Raw genomic sequence first — 19778 nt, 5'->3', positions numbered from 1 at the left:
GAGGAACTTCATTCCAGACAAATGGTGGCTCATGAGTGTTCAAACCTGAAGACGATTTCCATGGTCCACTGATGTCATGGAAAGTTCGGTATGCTGCCCGTTCCTTAGTAGGAGTCTCTTTCCAATGCTCCTTCTTATGACAGAGTAGGACAGTGGGTGAGGAATTCTCCTAGAAACAGAACCAACAAATCCCTCCACTGTCAGAACAAGGAGTACCTGCGTCAAGGTATACTGTGAACTTGTACTTTTGAATATGGTTTATTCTTTTCTGAATAGGATTTTTTTTTCATTGAAGCTAACATGTTTATCTTACATTATTGTATGTCAGATGACTAACCTTTGGGTAGTGGGCCATGAGAAGCTAGCTATGGACTGATCAAGAAGAAAGCATTTCACTCATGTTACAAATATTGTGAATCTACTTTGACACCATTCTAGGGGATCTATCAGTGAGCAAAGTAGGTAGAGTCCTTGTCCCACAGAACTCACATTCCAGTGGGGAAGACAGACAATGAGCAAGTACATATATGATATCTGGGAGGGTGATAAGTGCATGGATATAGCTGGTAATTTGACAGGGTGGTCAGGGAAGAAGTGAAGGAAGTGTAAGAATGAGCCATGGGGATACACTGGCTGAGGAAAAAGCAAGTTCCCAGGGCCTTTTCACCTGCAAGAGCACGCCTGGTGTGTTTAAGGAACAGCAGGAAGGACAGTGTGGCTGAAACACAGAGAATGGGGCGGTGGGTGGGGGGAGATGAAGTCAGAGAGGAGAGAGAACCAGATTATGTAAAACCATTGTAATGACATCTACTCAGAGAACCAACGTAGGTACCATGGATGGATTTGACTCTGGCTGCTGTTTGAGGAGAATAGACTGTCCGGGACAACAGTAGAAATGGGGACCAAATGGGGGGAGGCTATTGAAATAACACTTGTGAGAGATGATGACCATTTGGATAAAGCTGACGGTAGTTAAGGTGGTAAGACGTGGTCAAATCCTGGATATGTTTTGAAAGTCAAGTTGTCAGGATTTGCTGATCTATTATTCAAAGAGTCTTCAGTGGAGGCTGGCTGGTTCTGGGCTGCCTTTCGTCGGGAAGAGGGGGAGTGCGGCTGTATGTGGGATAGCTACGTTATGTTAGGAAGGTATTTTTGACACTGCATGCCTGGAAAGAAGAATGCGTGTTGACGTTGGGTAGTTCAGGGGTGGATGGAGTGGGAGCTATTGTTTAACCCTGTTTGTTCATCAGACATTGTCTCTTCTTATGGCCACCTAACTTTTCTATTTGGGTACTGCTTCCAGCTCAGCTTGTGGCTCCCAGGGTGGGCACATGATCCAGGATTGGTCAATGAGTTGCATGTCTGGACACAGTATTTGCTTAGGGAAAGGGATTTCATATGATATTGGCCAAGGACATGCCTCCCTGGGAATTTTGCTGGAATTATTGGAAAAGAGTCATTTCCCATCTGAGATCACAGATGTAAAGCACTCGCAGAGTATTCTTTTGCCACTACACGGAGAGAGACCGCTTGAGAATGGAGCCAATACAGAAGAAAGCAGAACCTGGAAGGCGAGAGATAATATCCTGATGCATCATTTGAGCTCCCGGATCCAGGTAGTTCTGGATCCAACTGCATTTCTTGGCTTCCTGTTTGGTAGATGAAAATAAGTTTTCTTATCCCCATAAACTAATTTGGGTTGGATTTCTATCACTTGCAACCAGGGTTAATAATATTCTACCAGTATGCATGAGTATAACAAAACACTTCTGTACTGATTGGTAAATAGCTGCTGCCTCAAGTGCTCCCCACCCCTTCCCCAGCTGCCCTGGTCCTTCCTTTGGGACCCCTCTCTAGACCTCTTGATGCAACAACTGAAGCCTTAGGACCTGGCACAACAGGGGGCCTCCAGAAGGCCGGCTGCTTTAGCAATATGGTCAGTCCTGGTTGGTGCCCCGTGCCAGACAGGATGTTAAGTGTTTTAATATCACCCATGGTGCCATCCAAAAGAATTCAGAGAGTTACAAAATTTTGTCCCCATTGTGATCATATCACTCCCCCACTTCCTGCTGTGCTTGGTTCACAATAGTTTGGTTACATTTGCTCAGACTCTTGCACATCTTCTTTGTCTTTTGCATTTGCTATTCGTTTTCTCTAGAATTTCCTTTTTTATTGCCCATTACAGGCATACCTCAGAGACATTACAGGTTTGGTTTTAGAACATCATGATAAAGTGAATATTGTAATAAAGTGAGTCAAATTAATTTTTTGGTTTCCCAGTGCATATAAAACTTATGTTCACACTATATTGTACTCTATTAAGTGTGCAATAAGATTATGTCTAAAAATGTACATAACTTAATTAAAAATACTTTATTGCTAAAAAGTGCCTACCATCATTCCAGCTTTCAGTGAGTCATCTTTTTGCTGATGGAGGTCCTTGCCACAATGTTGATGGCCACTGACTGATCAGGGTAGTGGTTGCTGAAGGCCAGGGTGACTGTGGTGATTTATTTTTTCTTTCTTTCTTTCTTTCTTTCTTTCTTTCTCTTTCTTTCTTTCTTTCTTTCTTTCTTTCTTTCTTTCTTTCTTTCTTTTCTTCCTTTCTTTTCTTTCCTTTCTTCCTTTCCTTCCTTTTCTTTCTTTCTTTCTTTCTTTCTTTCTTTCAAAGAAAGGGAGTGAGAGAGAGAGAGAGAGAGAGAGAGAGAGAGCACGAGTTGGGGAGAGGGATGGAGGATGGAGGGAAAGAGAGAGAATCCCAAGCAGGCTCCACACTGAGTGGAGCTCAATCCCACCATCCTGGGATCATGACTTGACCTGAAATCAAGAGTCAGATGCTTAACCAACTGAGCCACCCAAGCGCCCCAGTGATTTCTTAAAAGAAGACAACAGTGAAGTTAGCTGCATGGACTGACTTTCTTTCATGAATGGTCCGTAGCATGCGATACTTTTTTTTTTCCTCTTTCTAAAACTTTTATTTTGGAATAACTATAGATACATATTCATATTCATAGGTGTAGTTGAAATACAAAATTATACTGACACCGCAAAAATATCTCTTGTGCTACCCCTTCATTTTTATGTCTGTGAATATGTGGTCTTTTTTGAGTCTCTTTTAACTTTTTTGTTTGCTTTTTCTTCATTGTTCATATTGGCTATTTCTATTGTACTATTATTCAAGTTTACTGATTTTCCTCCCTTGGTTCTCCATCTTGCTGTCAAGTCCATGGGCTGAGATTTTTATTTTGAAGATTAAATTTCTCAATTCTAAAAATTCCATTTACTTCTTTATATCTTCTGGTTTTTACTGAGTGTTGTGCTTTTTATTCATTTATTTTAATAAAATCTATTTGCAGCTGCTCATTGAAGCATTTTAACTTTTTTTTGAGAATCTTTTTTACTTTACTTTTTTTTATAACTTGTTTTATTTTTTATTTTTTTAAAATTTACATCCAAATTAGTTAGCATATAGTGCAACAATGATTTCAGGAGTAGATCCCTTACCCATTTAGCCCATACCCCCTCCCATAAACCCTTCAGCAACCCTCACTTCTGCATATTTATGAGTCTCTTCTGTTTTGTCCCCTTCCTGTTTTTATATTATTTTTGTTTCCCTTCCCTTGTGTTCATCTGTTTTGTCTCTGAAAGTCCTCATATGAGTGAAGTCATATGATTTTTGTCTTTCTCTGACTGACTAATTTCACTTAGCATAATACCCTCCAGTTCCATCCACGTAGTTGCAAATGGCAAGATTTCATTCTTTCTGACTGCCGAGTAATACTCCATTGTATATATATACCACATCTTCTTTATCCATTCATCCATCAGTGGACATTGGGGCTCTTTCCATACTTTGGCTATTGTTGGTAGTGCTGCTAGAAACATGGGGGTGCATGTGTCCCTTCAAAACAGCACACCTGGATCCTGTGGATAAATACCTAGTAGTGCAATTGCTGGGTCGCAGGGTAGTTCTATTTTTAGTTTTTCTGTGGAACTTCCATACTGTTTTCCAGAGCGGCTGCACCAGCTTGCATTCCCAGCGTGCGATATGTTTGATAGCATTTTATCCACAGTGGAATTTCTTTCAAAATTGGAGTCAGTGTTCTTGAACCTTACTGCTGCTTTGTCAACTAAGTTAATGCAATATTCTAAATCCTTTGCTGTCATTTCAACAATCTTCACAGCATCTTCACCAGGAGTAGATTCCATTAAGAAACCACTTTCGTTGCTCATCCATAACAAGCAACTCTTCACTCATTCAAGTTGTACCATGAAATTGCAGCAATTTCGCTCTGTCTTCAGGCTCAACTTCTAAATCTAGTTCTCTTGCTATGTCTACCACATCTGCTGGTACATCCTCCTCAAAGTCAATCATGAGGGTTGGAATCAACTTCTTCCAGGAATCAACATTCCTGTTAATGTTGATGTTTTGACCTCCTCCCATGAATCACAAATGTTCTTAATGACATCTAGAGTGGTAAATCCTTTCCAGAAGTTTTTAAATTTACTTTGCCCAGATCCATCACAGGAATCACTGTCTATGGCAGCTATATAGCCTTACAAAATGTATTTCTTTTTTTTCTTTTTTTTTTTAATTTTTTTAACGTTTACTTATTTTTGAGACAGAGAGAGACAGAGCATGAACGGGGGAGGGTCAGAGAGAGGGAGACACAGAATCTGAAACAGGCTCTAGGCTCTGAGCTGCCAGCACAGAGCCCGACGTGGGGCTCGAACTCATGGACCACGAGATCATGACCTGAGCCGAAGTCGGCCGCTTAACCGACTGAGCCACCCAGGTGCCCCCTTTTTCTTCTTTTTTAAGTGAGTGGGGGGAGGCGTTGAGGGAGGGGGACAGAGGATCTGAAACAGTCTCTGTGCTGACAGCAGCAAACCCGATGTGGGGCTTGAACTCGTGAACCGTGAGATCATGACCTGAGCCGAAGTTGGACGCTCAACCAGTTGAGCCACCCAGGCGCACTGAAATATATTTCTTAAATAATAAGCCTTGAAAGATGAAATCACTCTTTGGCCCATGGGCTGAAGAATGGATATTGTGTTAGGAGGCATGAAGACAACATTAATCTCCTTGTACATGTCCATCAGAGCTCTTGGGTGACTAGGTGCATTGTCATTGGAGCAGTAATATTTTGAAAGGAATCTTTTTTTCTTGGCAGTATGTCTCAACAGTGGGCTTCAGATATTCAGTAAACCGTGTTGTAAGTACATGTGCTGTCACCCAAGCTACCCCGTTCCATTTACAGAGCACAGGCAGAGTAGATCGAGCATCATTCTTAAGGGCCCTAGCATTTTTGGATGGTAAATAAGCATTGGTTTCAACTTAATATCACCAGCTGCATTAGCCTCTAATAAGAGTCACTCTGTCCTTTGAAGCCAGGCACTGACTTCTCTTCTCTTGCCATGAAAGTACTAAAAGGCGTCTTCTTCGGGGAGAAGGCTGTTTTGCCTACATTGAAAATCTGTTACTTAGTGTAGCCACCTTCATTAAGTATCTTAGCCCGGTCTTCTGGATTCCTTGTTGCGGCTTCTATGGCAGCACTTGCCACTTCACTTTGTACTTTGATGTTATGCAGGTAGCTTCAGTCCTTAAACCTCATGAACCAACCCTTGCTGGCTTCAAACTTTCTTTCTGCGACTTCCTCACCTCTCTCAGCCTTCCTAGAATTGAAGAGAGTTAGGACCTTGCTCTGGATGAGGCTTTGGCCGGAGGGAATGTTGTGGCTGCTTTGATATTTTGTCCAGACCACTGAAACTTTCTCCGTATCAGCAACAAAGCTATTTTGCTCTCTTATCATTCCTGTGTTCACCAAAATAGCACTTTTAATTTCCTTCAAGAATTTTTCCTTTGCAGTCACAACTTGGCTAACTGTTCGGCGCAAGAGGCCTAGCTTTTAGCCCATCTGGACTTTCAACATGCCTTCCTCACTAAGCTTAATCATGCTTTTGATTTAAGGTGAGAGACGTGTGACTCCTCCTTTCACGTGGACACTCAGATGCCACTGAAGTGTTATTAATTGGCTTCATTTCAATATTGTTGTGTCTCAGGGAGAGGGAGAGAGATGAGGGAGTAGCCAGTTGGTGTGGTCAGAAAACACATTTATCAAGTTTGCTGTCTTATATGGGCACAGTTTGTGGCACCCCAAAACAATTACAATAGTAGCATTGATGATCACTGATCACAGATCACCATAACACACATGGTAACAATGCTGTTGGAAAAATGGCACCAATAGATTTGCTTGATGCAGGATTGCCACAGATCTTCAATTTGCAAAAAACAGTATTTGTGCAGGGCCATAAAGTAATACACAATAAAACAAGGTATGTCTGTATTGAACTCCTACTCCTTCTTTTATAACTCAGCTCAGATAACCCAAGTCCAAGATAGAAACACCACGATTCAGAGCAGCAGATAGTAATTACTTCTGTGAAGAGGGAGGAGAATCTAAGCTAAGTCATTAATTTTTTTTAAGTTATGAGATATAACATACACACAGAAAAGAACATTAGATACGTATGTTTATCTTAACACTCAGTTATAAGGGCGACACTCAAAAGACAGCCACCTAGGTGATGAATTAGAACATTGCCAAAGACCCAGTTGCAAATGCTTGTACCTGTCTCCTAGAGTATGTGTGCATAGATTTCTCTAGGTTTCAGACTTTAGGGTGGAAAACCCGAGTCATAGGTATATCTTCAACTCTTCTGACAAAGTTAAACTTTTTCAGAATGGCTGTGTCAATTTAATTACTTTCTAGAGACGCAGTTCTTATTTCTTGACATCTTTGCCAACACTTGATATTTGTTAGACTCTAAAATCTTGGCAGGTCTGATAAATGGTATTTTGCTATGGTTTTAATTTGCATTTCCCTGATTACTAATTAGGTTGTGCACCTTAATGTTTCTCAGTTATTCAGATTTCTTTTTTCGTGAAGTACCTTTTTAAGTCTCTTGCCAGTTTTCTATGGTTGTTGTCTATTTTGTATTGATTTTTAGAAATTAATGAAAGCCTCCTCTGAATATTAGATTTTTATTGGATCTAAGTGTTTTAAATATTTTTTCCACTCTATACTTTGCTTTTTTGCTCTTTTTTAAAAAGTTTTTTATTTATTTAAGTAATCTCTACACCCAATGTGGGGCTTGAACTCTTGACCCTAAGATTAAGAGTTGTATGTTCTTCCCACTAAGCCAGTCAGGTGCCCCAGCCTTCTCACTTTGTTAATATCTATTGACCTGATGTCCTAAATTTTAATGTAGTCAAACATATCAGTCTTTTCTTTATTCCATGGTCATGTAGATATTTTCATTATCTTCTCAAAGTTTTATAGATTTGCCTTTCACATTTGGGTATACCTGAAATTGATTTTTAAATACAGTCTTAGGGGCACCTGAGTGGCTCAGTCAGTTGAATGTCTGACTTTGGTTCAGGTCATGATCTTGCTGTTTGTGAGTTCAAGCCCCCTTCGGGCTTTGTGCTGACAGCTCAGAGCCTGGAGCCTGCTTTGGATTCTGTGTCTCCCTCTTTCTGCTCCTCCCTGGCTCGCACTCTGTCTCTCTCTCTCAAAAATAAATTAAAAAAAAAAAAAACATTAAAAAAATACCGTCTTAGGTTGGGGTCCAATTTTGTTTCATTTCTCATGAAAATACAATTGTCCTAATGCCATTTGTAGGAAGGTCATCTTTTTCTCACTGCTATGTTATGCCATTTTTGTCATATATTAAATATCCATATATGCTTTGGTCTGTTTCCTTTTGTTTTTGATTCTCAGCTAAATCAAAGTGTGGTCAGAAAACACATTATATACTTCTAGTGTCTTGAAAACTTTCAAAATATTATTCTATGTGTAGTTATTTTTTTAATTTTTAAAAAATGTTTATTTATTTTTGAGGGAGAGAGAGACAGAGCGTGAGTGGGGGAGAGGCAGAGAGAGAGAGAGAGAGACAGAATCCAAAGCAGGCTCCAGGCTCTGAGCTGTCAGCACAGAGCCTTATGCGGGGCTCTAACTCACGAACTGTGAGATCATGACCTGAGCTGAAGTCGGGTGCTTAACTGACTGAGCCACCCAGGTACCCCTATGTCTAGTTATAATGACTATTTCTGTAAATGTTCCCTAAATACTTGGAAAAAACCATGAACTTTGCAGCTACTTGATTAATAGTTACATGGTATATCTTTTCCCTCTTTTTATTTTTATCTTTTTGATAACCTTAGGCTTTAGTTTTGTCTTTCTATAAACATTGTGTATTGGCATTTAAAAATTCTGTGTTACAATCTTTGCTGATTTTTTGGAGCACATAGTCCATTTACATTTAATATAACTGTTGATATATTTGTTTTCAAATATACTACATTACTCTGTCTTTTCTATTTGTTCCTCTTATTCTATATTTCTCATATCTTCCTCCCTATCTTACTTTTTTGATTGTCTAATTATTTATTAGCTTATATCCCCCATCCTCGTTTGGAATATACTTTGTTTCTATTCTGCTAGTGGCAATCCTAGTAATTAATTCATGAATTCTTAACTTAGCAAAGTTTAATAATAATACAAACTTTTACTAGCCTGTCACTGTTGGAAATCTTGGGACTGCTTTATTTTTTATTTTTTATTTTTTATTTTTTATTTTTTATTTTTTATTAAACCTCAGCCTGTGTTCAGCTCCAGGCTGAGGATGTGTCTTACTAATTTTACATCCCCAGTGCTTGGGAAAGTGACTTCACCTTTGTCTTAAGGCAAACGCTCTAGCACACCGAGGCTCTGCTTACATCTTCTCATCTGTGTTGGCTGGATGTTCTTGAATGTTCTTGGCTACGTATGTCTCTGTGTTACACAGTTTAATGGATTAAAAAGTCAAGGTAGTGTTTATAGTGGAGGCATATTTTAAGGTTTCAGATATTTATACAGTCAACACTGCTGTTCTGTTTCTTGTTTCCCTTCAGCTCTGATTTTCCATCTGCCCTGGACCTCTAAGATTCGCTTAACCTTGTAATTGGACCACCGGCTGAACTTTCAAGTAGATCTAGTGAAATTTTCAAGGACTAAGCTTGTGGGTTTTTTTTCAAAGAGAATTTAGAGTCTTTATTTATTTAAAGCCATAGATTCAGTTTAGCTTTAATCTAAACAGAAAGTGAAAGATATTTTACAAGTGGAAGAGATAGCAAGAAATAAAGCAACAGTTAATATGTCAAAGCTGGAACAAGAACAGAGGTCAAGGTGTTTGGATATTAGCAAAAAGGCCAAAATTTTTGTTCCTCTGGAGAGTCAGCATATCAAGTTCAGAAGTTAGGCAAAAGGATTTCCAAAAGGATCCCTATATACATCAGGAGATGTGGGTTGAGAAGCCATAGAGGTTTGCGATGAACTGAAGGAATCTTTAGAGAAAGGGTTCTCAAATGCATTGTCAGCAGATTTGGTAACTGGCAGGGAATCCCGTCTGGGAACTGGCTTTGGTGGTTCATTGGTCTTTTTCAACAGTTGATTAGCATCAAAGTCATCATGGTCTGCATTCTCCTGCAGAATGCCAACTTTGCTCTTAAAATAACTGGAGAAGGCACTTGAGGTCCCGGAGGAAGTCTGCTCTCCCTTCCTTGCAGGCACAGCAGGTGGCTGCCGAAGTTGAAAGTCCTTAAACATTTCTTTCGCTTCTTTGACTTCTTTATCCCCAAGTGGGTCCAAGGCAGTGAGGGCATCACTGGAGGTGTCCTTTGGAGGGCCAGTTCTGGGAGGTGGTTGAGGAGGAGTGACCAGGACAGAGGAGAGCATAGGAGGGGACTGGGCAGACATAGTAGAAGTCAGAAAAATATTGCTCTGGAAAGGGTTCCCCAAAGGGCTTGTTGATGACCAAGTATTGGGTGCCACAGAGGCTGATTGGCCCCAAACAACAGGGCCTGGAGTTGGAGTTAAAGCTGCTAAGATGAAGGCTACTTCCAACTTGGAACACCTGGGCTTTTGGTAAAAAACAACTGGCTGACTGAATCCTGAAGGCTGACCCCTCATCGTGGCTCCTGGTACCACTGACACGGACTGATTGAAGACTAAAGATGTTGGATTCCATGGTCCTGCCTGGGGCGGGGCGGGGGGGGGGGGCTACCTGGTATACCACCTAAACCCGCAAGGGGTCCCACTGGGGTAGAAGCATTTGTTTTAAAGAGATCCAGAGGGTTGGTCTGTAGGGTTGCAGATTGTCCTGTAGGTGATGTCTGGCTGGGAAGTTCTGAGATGGGAGGGGTAAAGATGTCTGATGCAGGCAAGTCTTTTGCTGGAGACCTAGCAGTCCTTCTGCCTCGTCCTGGTTTGGTACTTTGTGGAAGTGGGATAATGGCTATAGGGTCATGTGGTGAGGACTGGACAGAGCTTTCCAAGTCCTGCTTTTCGCCATTCGGTATGGACAGTCCTTTGGGAGGGCTTCCCACAAAAGGCTTCGGGGAGGATTTGCCATGGAAGCCGTTCTGTTCTCTTTCAGATACCCCATTTTGAGTTCTCACTGCTGGCTGTGTTTGTGTACTTGAAAAGGGCCACAGGCCTGCCTGAGCTTCCTGTTTGCCAGTCAGGTTAGAGATTTGGTCAAACTGCTGACCAAAGTAGTTAACATCCCCATTCAGGGGCCTGTTACTCAGTGGAGTAGACAAACTACTCAAATTCTCTTTCTTCTGATCTGAAGATTTGAGAGAATCAAACGAAGAGGGTGTCGATTGGTCTGGCTGTGCAAAAGGATTGGTCTGGCTGTGCAAAAGGATCGTCATGGAAAGGATCAGGATTAGGAGTGGGAAAGAAGTTGAGATTGGCAGAAAAGGCATTTTCAGGCAAGAAAGCTGCCTGAGGCTTTGGTCGAGGAAGAGAGCAGGAGGTAATGCCATTTGTTAAGAATGGATTTTCTCTTAAAGAATTCTGCTTGGTGTCGATTTCAGAGTTTAGATCCACTAACAGGGTATTTTTGTTTTCTGCTGGACTATTTAGGTCAGGAGGTGTAGACATGTCCCCAAACAAATCCATCTGGTCAACACCCAATTTTAGTTTGTTAGCTTGGTCATCAAGGGTCAGTAGGGTCTCACTCCTGTTCTCTAGTGCCTTGTTGGCTTCTTCCATCTTTTTCTTTTCTTCTTCCTTTTTCTTTACATTGTAGATAACTTGAAAGAGGTCTTTAAGATCAACAACTAATGGCTCAGCCTGTTGTCCTGTTTTTATGACAAAAAAACTGATGCTGGCCTTCTCCTCCACACACATAACCAAACGCCTCGTTGTCTGTCACATCACGGGCAACGAAAGAAATTTTATTTACTGGGCGTTCATGCTCTATCACGCCAGTTGTTCTCATCAATTATTTTTATCCCAGAAAGGAAAATGTTGACCCAGATCCTTTGTTTGTGTTGTCCTTGAGACCAACCAGCTGCCGCCATTCCCTTTAGTTTCATCATGGAATCTTAGCTCATTTTATCCCCTCTTGCATCGGGCACATCATCAATGCCAATCAGCCTGGCCTTGTATTTTACACCATCACCTTTGAATCTGGCCGAAGGATACTCATCTGTCTTTTCAGAGCCTTTTTTTTCCTTCTTCGATGGTGCTTTTGGTGCAGCCTGTTGGTCAGGCTGACCATTAGTTGTGCTCGTTTCTACTTCGTTAGACACGGCAAGAAGGCAGACAGCCACCTCCAGCACCAGCAGATGCTTAGTGACACCAGGCAATCCCCGAAGTCTCAGATGAACATAACCTGCTACAGATCCTTATCTGTCCCTGAAGACAGTAGGTAAGACCTCTTCCTGAAGCCTCCCCACGTCCCCTCCAGTTCAGCTTAAAATAATCTGGGTAAAAGGGTTTGTTGGCCATCTTTGGAGCCTAATATTGTACTTTTCTACAAGGTATTATTTCTTTCTCCCAAGGTCTAAAAAGCAAACCCCCCATTACAGGCTTTCCGAATGTCCAGTCTACCATTTGACAAGCAGTAGATGGAAGAAGTCTTGCTTCTAGACTCAGGTCCCCGGCCAGCTAGCACCTCCGCGAAGCGAGCATGACTCCCGGGTGCCGAGCCTCCAGGCTGCCACGCAGCTGACACGGTGGGCCGCGCTTAAATAGCCATCGGCCCGGGAACCTGGGGAGCTGTGCGGCCATTCCTGGCAAGATATGGTTCTAATCAGTAAGCTTCTGTTTAGTGAATAGATTTCTGAAAACTCTGTGCAATGCAAGCTGTGTCTATTGAATTACTTTTCCAGTGGTTCCCATAATAATTTGGGAAATGCATCTGTATAGAAAAAAGGTGGGGTGTGTTAGTTTGCTAGGGCTGCTGTAACAAAGTACCACAAACTAGGTGGCTTAAAATAACAGGCACGTATTCTCTCCCAGTTCTGGAGGCCAGAATATTGACGGGTCTATGCTGTCTCTGAAGGTTCTAGAGAAGAATCCTTCTTTGTCCTTTTCTAGTTTTTGGTGGTTTCCAGCAATACTTGGCATTCCTTGGCTTGCAGCCACATCACTCTAATTTCTGCCTCTGTCTTCACAAAGCTTCTGTGTGTGTGTGTGTGTGTGTGTGTGTGTGTGTGTTTTCACATGGCATTCTCTTCTCTGTGTGTCTATGTTCAAATTTCCCTCATGTTTTAGAGATATTCATCACTGGATTAGGGCCCACTTAAATCCACTATTACTGCATCTACAAAGACTCTATTTCCAAATAAGGTCACATTTGCAGGTACCATGGCTTAGAACTTCAACATATCTTTTTCAGGGGTGGGGGGGAACAACTCAAGTCACAACCTGGGGCAAAAATGGATCAGGAATATCTTTGAGAATAATATCATCTACTTAATAAAACTAGTCTGATGATTGGGTACATTTCATTCTTCCACAGAACATATAAAAACAAGCCATTCCCCAAGTTCTCTGTCCATCCAGCTGTCTTAGATGGCATTTAATTAAATTCATGGGATTTAGAGGTTGAAGAAGTGGCACCATCAACATCTGTGCTCCCTGGTTCAGAGAAACCAGGGAGGAAGAGCCATTTTGTTGAACTCATCCTTAAGATACAAATCACGCATCCAGAGAACATCTGATTTGTCCTGGGATAGCCCATGCCCTCAGTTATTCCATCATCACCATATTAACCTCCATCTGTGGGTGCTGACAAACCCCCAACAAGCATCTTGAAAGCCACTTTGGCCTCTGATGGGCCAACAGTGACAGAGAAAGGAGATCAAGGTTTCAGAAAATCTGTATCCATGAGGCATGTATGGCGGACTAGTCTCTAGGCTTTGTAATTGTATAAATGGGAAGTCTTAAGACGTGATTAAATATATATACCAGCAAATTTACCTGTTCCTTGTTATTGTGGCAGGAAATGTCCCAAGGGCTAATAGAAGATCATGGCTGTCATTGAGATCCTTTATACCCTATGTTGTCACATGAACTCTTTGCTCTCCTTCATCTTAAGACCCGCCACATTCTTTGGGCTGAATATTATCTTCTGACAACCCTTTCTTCACCCACTGCTTAAGTCCAATGAATTGTTTGGGGCTTAGTTCCCATTATCGCTTGTATTTAGAGCATGCCTGTCATAGAATAGTTACTTAATCACATTTGTAGGATGAATTTAAGAAAATATTGACCATACCTTTTATCTCTCAGTTCATCTTTTTCAAAATGTCCCTTTTCTTTTGATTATACTAATAATGGAAACTTGGCCCAAGGGAAATGTGAAAACTTTCCTTCTTAAGGTCTGCTTATGAGATGTGAAACTGGTTCTGGAATGTATCCAAAAGCTGCCTCTTTAGCCACACAGCAGGAAAGTCTGACCATTGGCAGCTTCAGGAGAGAGTGTTTTCCTCACCTAAATTGGAACAGAGCGCGACTGAGTTCTATAACAGGAAATGCAAGGGCTATAGAGAGTGTCCATTTTGTCTCCTGCCTCCCACCAATATTACAAGAGGGGAAACTGAGGTTCAGAGGGGAAAGGGTGTGGTGCAGGTGGCATGGCAGTTGGTGGAGTACTTAGGATTAGAACAAACTTTCAGGACAGTGCTACTTCCTGCCCCATCCAGACTCAAGCTCAAACTGCAAAATAATATCAGGAAACCGAAAGTGAAGAAGTGATTTATGACAAATGTCAGTATCATACAATTTTTTAAAATGATGCTTTAAGATGTAACATTGGCCTTGCTATACCTTTAAAAATATTAATTTTAATGGATATCTCAAAGGCCTTTCGTGACATAGACCACAGATGTTACCCTGGGCAGGAACAATTGTCTGGCAACTCTCAACATGCAGTCATGCAGAATCCTAAATAAGATTGCCAATCCCTATGTGGTGTTTCACAGAGGACTACCTTGGACCTTCAGCAACATCCTTGCCATAGATCTTTGGAAGTTCTGGTCCTGAGAAGTTTGTCACAGTAGATGTAAGCTCTGGTCACAATGAAAATAAGAGGACCAGGGACATTTTCTGGAAAGTAAGAGAATACATCATCTGACATTGAAATTCAAAAGGGTAGTCACAGTGGAGATGCTCTAGGCTCTGACTCCTGTGGGCATATGACGGTTTCTGCAAAGGTGGGTGCCAATTGCGTTCTCTTCCCGGTTCTGACACTGACCGGTGGCATGCATCTATGAGGGGGTAGCTGGGTGCCACCTGTAGTGGGAAAGAGTTATCACAGAGCAGAAGGTCACATCAGAACTGGTTATGTCCATGCTAGAGTGTCCTCACTAGGGCCCAGGGGCAGTTGCTTTCTTACTGGTAGCTTCATCTTCATTCTGCATTGAGCTGGATGTGCTCAGGTTGACTTGATCACTAAGGCCTCTAGTGACACTGTCATAGGATGGTGGGAAAGATACAGCAGACACACTTTCAGATTTGTCTGGGAGGGCACAGTTTTCATTTGCCATGAATCCAGCAAAGGCTTCATCTTCATCTGGGGGTGACACAGCCTCCTCCTCAGCCCTGGGCACACCTGGAGGGCTGGAGATTGTCTTGGAGCGGTGCAGCACATAGCTCCGATAGGCCTTTTGAATGACAGTAGCCGAAATGTCTTCTTGCTTCCACCGGAGGGTGGTTGCTATTGGTTCATAAGATGCTTTTGAAACATTAGTTGCCATAAACTTCTCTTCAATGTTTGCCTTCAGAGAATCCAACTCCCCAGATTCTCCCAGAACATTCTTAGTGAAGGCAAAAAGAATGTCCAAACAGTGGATCTTATCTCCAGGGACCAAGGGCAGGTCCATCTGGATTAATATATTCTGATTGGGTTTTGGGATTCGCAGGGGGCCAGAGAGGGTGTCTGCAAAGTCCGAGAGGGCAGAAAAGGTAATAAACTGAGTGGCTTCCGGGTCAAACTTCTCCCAGGTCTCATAAAACATGTCAAAGTCATCCTCACTCAGAGGTTCACTGCTCTCCTGTGTGGCCACATTGAAGTTCTCCAGAATCACTGCGATGTACATGTTGACCACGATGAGAAAGGAGATGATGATGTAGGTGGTGAAGAAGAGGATGCCCACGGCCGGGCTCCCACAGTTCCCCCGGGAGCCGTTGCTGTTGGGCAGATTGGGGTCGCAGTAGGGGGGCCCCGTGTTGAGGATGGGGCTGAGGAGGCCGTCCCAGCCGGCCGACGTGGTGATCTGGAAGAGGCACAGCATGCTGTTGGCGAAGGTCTGGAAGTTGAACATGTCGTCGATGCCGGCCTCCCACCTTACATGGGGGAAGCTGGCCATGCCGAAGATGGAGTAGATGAACATGACGAGGAAGAGCAGCAGCCCTATGTTGAAGAGGGCAGGCAGGGACATCATGAGGGCAAAGAGCAGCGTGCGGATCCCCTTGGCCGCTCGGATCAGCCTGAGGATGCGGCCGATTCGGGCCAGGCGGATGACTCGGAATAGCGTTGGGGAGAAGTAATTTTCGAGTGACGTCAGAATCGCAGAAAACACCAGGCCTTTAGAAGAGAGGAAAATGATCTAATTAGTACTTACAAGCATGAGCCTTGACAAAGCTGGCCGCGGTCACGCTCTCCCGTCTCTGCTCTGTGTGGACCTCCATGTGAGGATCTGTAATCAAGTACTCTGGGCCCTCTGAGCATTGCATGGTGATTGGCATAATGTAGGGGCTCCGTACATGCTCACTGCATAAATCGTTTGTCTCTGAAGTAAGTCCCATCCTTCCCACCATGTTCTTATCTTTCTTTCCTTCCATCTGGAATGTCTTCCTCTTAGTCAACCTCCATGGTCAAAGCCCTACCTTCTGCAGCCTAGCTGGAAGTGATGGCACCATATTCCACATACACACAGTCCTTGTCCATTTCTGTCTATGACACAGGTCCTACTCTTCCTTGAGAATTCAGCCTTGGGACATGCCTTTTCCTCCACCCTTGTCCTGTGCTCTGTGAAGGTCAGGGTCCCTTGTGATTCATTTCCCCATCTCCTACTGGGAAGATTGACTTAGTTCCTGGCACATGGTCCTGTGGATAATTGTACAGAGCCTGGTGTTAATTACAAGGGGGGCCTGAGGAGTCGGGCAACTTGCTGACAGCTAAAGCAGAATGGCTTTGAATGGCCAGCTGTCTACATAATGGCTTGTATTTGTTTCTTTCATTTCCAGCTGCGTTTGAACTGTATGTTAGGGCCTACAGATAGGCTTGTTTAGGGTCAGTTACAGCCCTCCCATCCCCAACTATGAACAAAGTTGGAAAGATGAAGAATGTATATGTCTCCCTATATGATATCTAATTTGAAGATTTGTGGGACACAGGGCCCACCAAAGATTAGGCGAGGTCTTTAGGTCAGACAGGATTTGAAACCTCTTAGGACAAATGGTGAGGAGTGTGGTGGCCAGCTCTCTCTCACTTTGCCAGGGTTCCCTTGACCTTCGTCTCCTACTTGCCTTTTTTCATATGAATATGGGTGGTCACAGTATTGTGTTGGAAGGAGGAAGGAAATGGGAAGAGATTCAAGAAGCAATTATAATATTATATTGTAAAATCTTTATGAAAGCCCCTCTCTTGAAGTCAATTTAACTGGGATATTTTTCTACAGTGTGGGGTACATTATGTTTCTATATAATCTACTAAGATTCTGCCAGCCAACCAGTTTACATGTACTTCAAGGGATAATGAGTCTTCATACTTATAGCAATTAGGTACTCAATACATGTCTTGCTGGTGGGAAGGAAGAAAGGGAGAGAGGGAGGGCAGGGGGGTGAAGAGGTGGGTTCTTTCACTAGTTTTCTAGCTGCCTCTATGACTTATTTCTAACCAGTGGATGGTGTTGCTGTGTGGGTCATAGGAACTAGCAGTTAAGGTGTCCCCATCATAGATTGGAGTACTTTGAGTATATTTATTTCTATAGAATTGATATGGGAGCCCACATAAGCAAGCTCTTTTCTCTATTATAAAATCAAAATGGCCTTTAAAATCTCCCACTTTGGGAAAGCAAACAAACAAAACAAACCTCCCACAAAAACCACCAGCAGCAGGAAAACAAAGTGAAACACAAAAATAAACGTAAACTCACCAACAAATAAACACAACCCAGGGCTGTGTTTCAGCACCTGGGTGGGGAGATTGATTAAATGCTGCCAAGTTGTATTTAGATGCTGTTAGCTTTTGATGGTAAATCAATGGAAAATGAAATCCACAGCTATGCCCTGACATGAAAAGTAAGCAAGTTATGATATAACAGGTCAGGATATATTTATAATGCAAAGTAAAGCTGGCGCGTGGGATTTGGCCTTTGTAGAGCCAAACTTTGCCTAAACCACAAGAAGGCCAGGAACACTCTCTCGGTTATTGTTGGAAAGCATCTAGTTCATTAGAAGAACATTAGCCTGGTCTGGGGCGCTTGGGTGGCTCAGTCGGTTAAGTGACTGACTTTGACTCAGGTCATGATCTCGCAGTTCGTAGGTTCCTTTGGCTCTGTGCTGACAGCTCAGAGCCTGGATCCTGCTTCAGATTCTGTGTCTCCTTCTCTCTCTGCCCCTCCCCCACTTGTGCTCTGTCTCTCAAAAATAAGTAAACATTAAAAAAAAAAAAAAGAAGAAGAAGAACATTAGCCTGGACTAAATTCAGCTCTGCCCTTTACAAACTGTGACCTTGTATCACTTTCTTAATCTGTGAGGCTCAATTTTAAATTCCAAGATGAGGATAAGAACACTCCAGAGAGCTATTGTGAAGATCCAAGGAATGCATCCCAGTCCTCAGATGTCAGCAAGTACCCAGCTATGGTGGCTCCATTCCCCACTTTAGCTTCTGACTTTATTAATTTTCTCTGAACACTCATTGGTCCTCCAAAACTGGGCCTATCATTCAACACCCACACTAGGCCCTAAGAGCATTGATCTCTTGGCATTGACCCTTTGATTTTTCTATCACTCACATTCCCTAAGTGGACAGTTTTATAGATATTTAATTCTAGATCCTTGACTTAAGAATCTCCTTTGTACAGGCAGTTTCTACACTATAGAGTAGCACTGAATAAATGTTTCCTGATTTTTAAATTATTAGGGTTGGACAATCATTGTTTGAAATTTTTTTTTTTACATTTATTTATTTTTGAGAGACAGAGAGAGACAGAGCACAAGTGGGGGAAGGGCTGAGAGAGAGGGAGACACAGAATCCGAAGCAGGCTCCAGGCTCTGAGCCATCAGCACAGAGCCCGATGCAGGGCTCGAACTCACGAACTGTGAGATCATGACCTGAGCCAAAGTCAGACGCTCAACCGACTGAGCCACCAGACGTCCCTGGACAATCACTGTTTTACAAGAAATTTCATTTTGAAATAAAGGTCTCATATAACTTAAAAAAAAAAAAATCTCCTTTGAACACTCTTAGTATTTCCCACTCTTCTGGCAACCACCTCCTTTTCCAGAAAGTATTTTATGACTCACCTCACATCACACCACCCATTCTTCACTTTGAAGGCCATCAAGATAAAGGAAACTCCATCATCTTATTTTCTCTGGAGAAGTGATTATCCCTAACAGCCCCCAAAGCTCAGCCAATGGGCTATGCACACAGTAGGTGCCTAAAAACCCTTCATGACTGCATGGAGAAGGCCAATGGAAACTCTCCATTTCACCGAGAGGCCCAGAGGCATTTTAAACCTGCTGCTCTTGGAAAGCAGCAAATACTGGGCTCCTCTAATACGTAATAGGTATTGGACAAATTTGTTGGTTGCCCTCTTGGTTTTGAAAACAACAACCCAAACAACCCCAAGCAGAGGCTGGGCTTCCCCGCCAGCTGTGAGCCCACTTACTCCCAATGGAGAGGACCACGACAATGAAGTCAAACACATTCCAGCCATTGGTGAAGTAGTAATGCCGTAAGGCGAACACCTTCATGACACACTCTCCCGTGAAGACAGCCACAAAGAACTGGTTGACTTTGTTGAGGATTTTTGTCTTTTCTTCACTCTGGTCATCAGTCTCCACCATCATGGTGATCATATTGAGGCAGATGAGGACCATGATGATGATGTCAAAAGCTTGTCTGGTCACAACGTCAAAGACAAAGCCCTGGTACTTGTTCTGAGAAAACAAGAGATGGTATATCAGGGCCTTACTGGCCGATAAACACAACGCATCTAGAGAGGCTGTGCTCTCCACAGATGGCTTTCTAAAGCCTGTCTCTCTTGTCTTGCTCACACTCCACATCCAGAGAGAAGCCAAGTCCTGTCCTTACTCCTTCCAGAATCTTATCCTTAGTTGATTCTACCTCAATGCCTCGATTCAAGTCCTTGTTATCTTTCTCACCCCTTTGAAGTCATCAGGCACTTTGTCCTTGCTGGTGCT

The 19778-nt window shown here is 42.7% G+C and overlaps 1 protein-coding gene and 1 pseudogene across 3 annotated transcripts in view; both read right to left on the bottom strand.

The window, feature by feature from the left end:
- Positions 1–9290: 9290 nt before the first annotated feature.
- Positions 9291–12487, bottom strand: LOC122229367 (annotated as a pseudogene).
- Positions 12488–14215: 1728 nt separating this feature from the next.
- The window catches only part of SCN10A (sodium voltage-gated channel alpha subunit 10), a 93630-nt gene continuing 88067 nt past the window's right edge, over positions 14216–19778 (bottom strand). For all 3 annotated transcript variants that reach the window (XM_042902999.1, XM_042903000.1, XM_042903001.1), the window contains 2 exons: positions 19244–19514; positions 14216–15930 (listed from right to left, as the gene is read on the bottom strand). In XM_042902999.1, the coding sequence (XP_042758933.1) occupies positions 14711–15930; positions 19244–19514 (1491 nt within the window). In that variant the 3' untranslated portion in view covers positions 14216–14710. The remainder of the gene's footprint in view (positions 15931–19243; positions 19515–19778) is intronic.

Source organism: Panthera leo, chromosome C2 (assembly GCF_018350215.1).
Source record: "Panthera leo isolate Ple1 chromosome C2, P.leo_Ple1_pat1.1, whole genome shotgun sequence".
Lineage (NCBI taxonomy): Eukaryota > Metazoa > Chordata > Mammalia > Carnivora > Felidae > Panthera > Panthera leo.
This window is presented reverse-complemented; position numbering and strand designations above follow the sequence as displayed.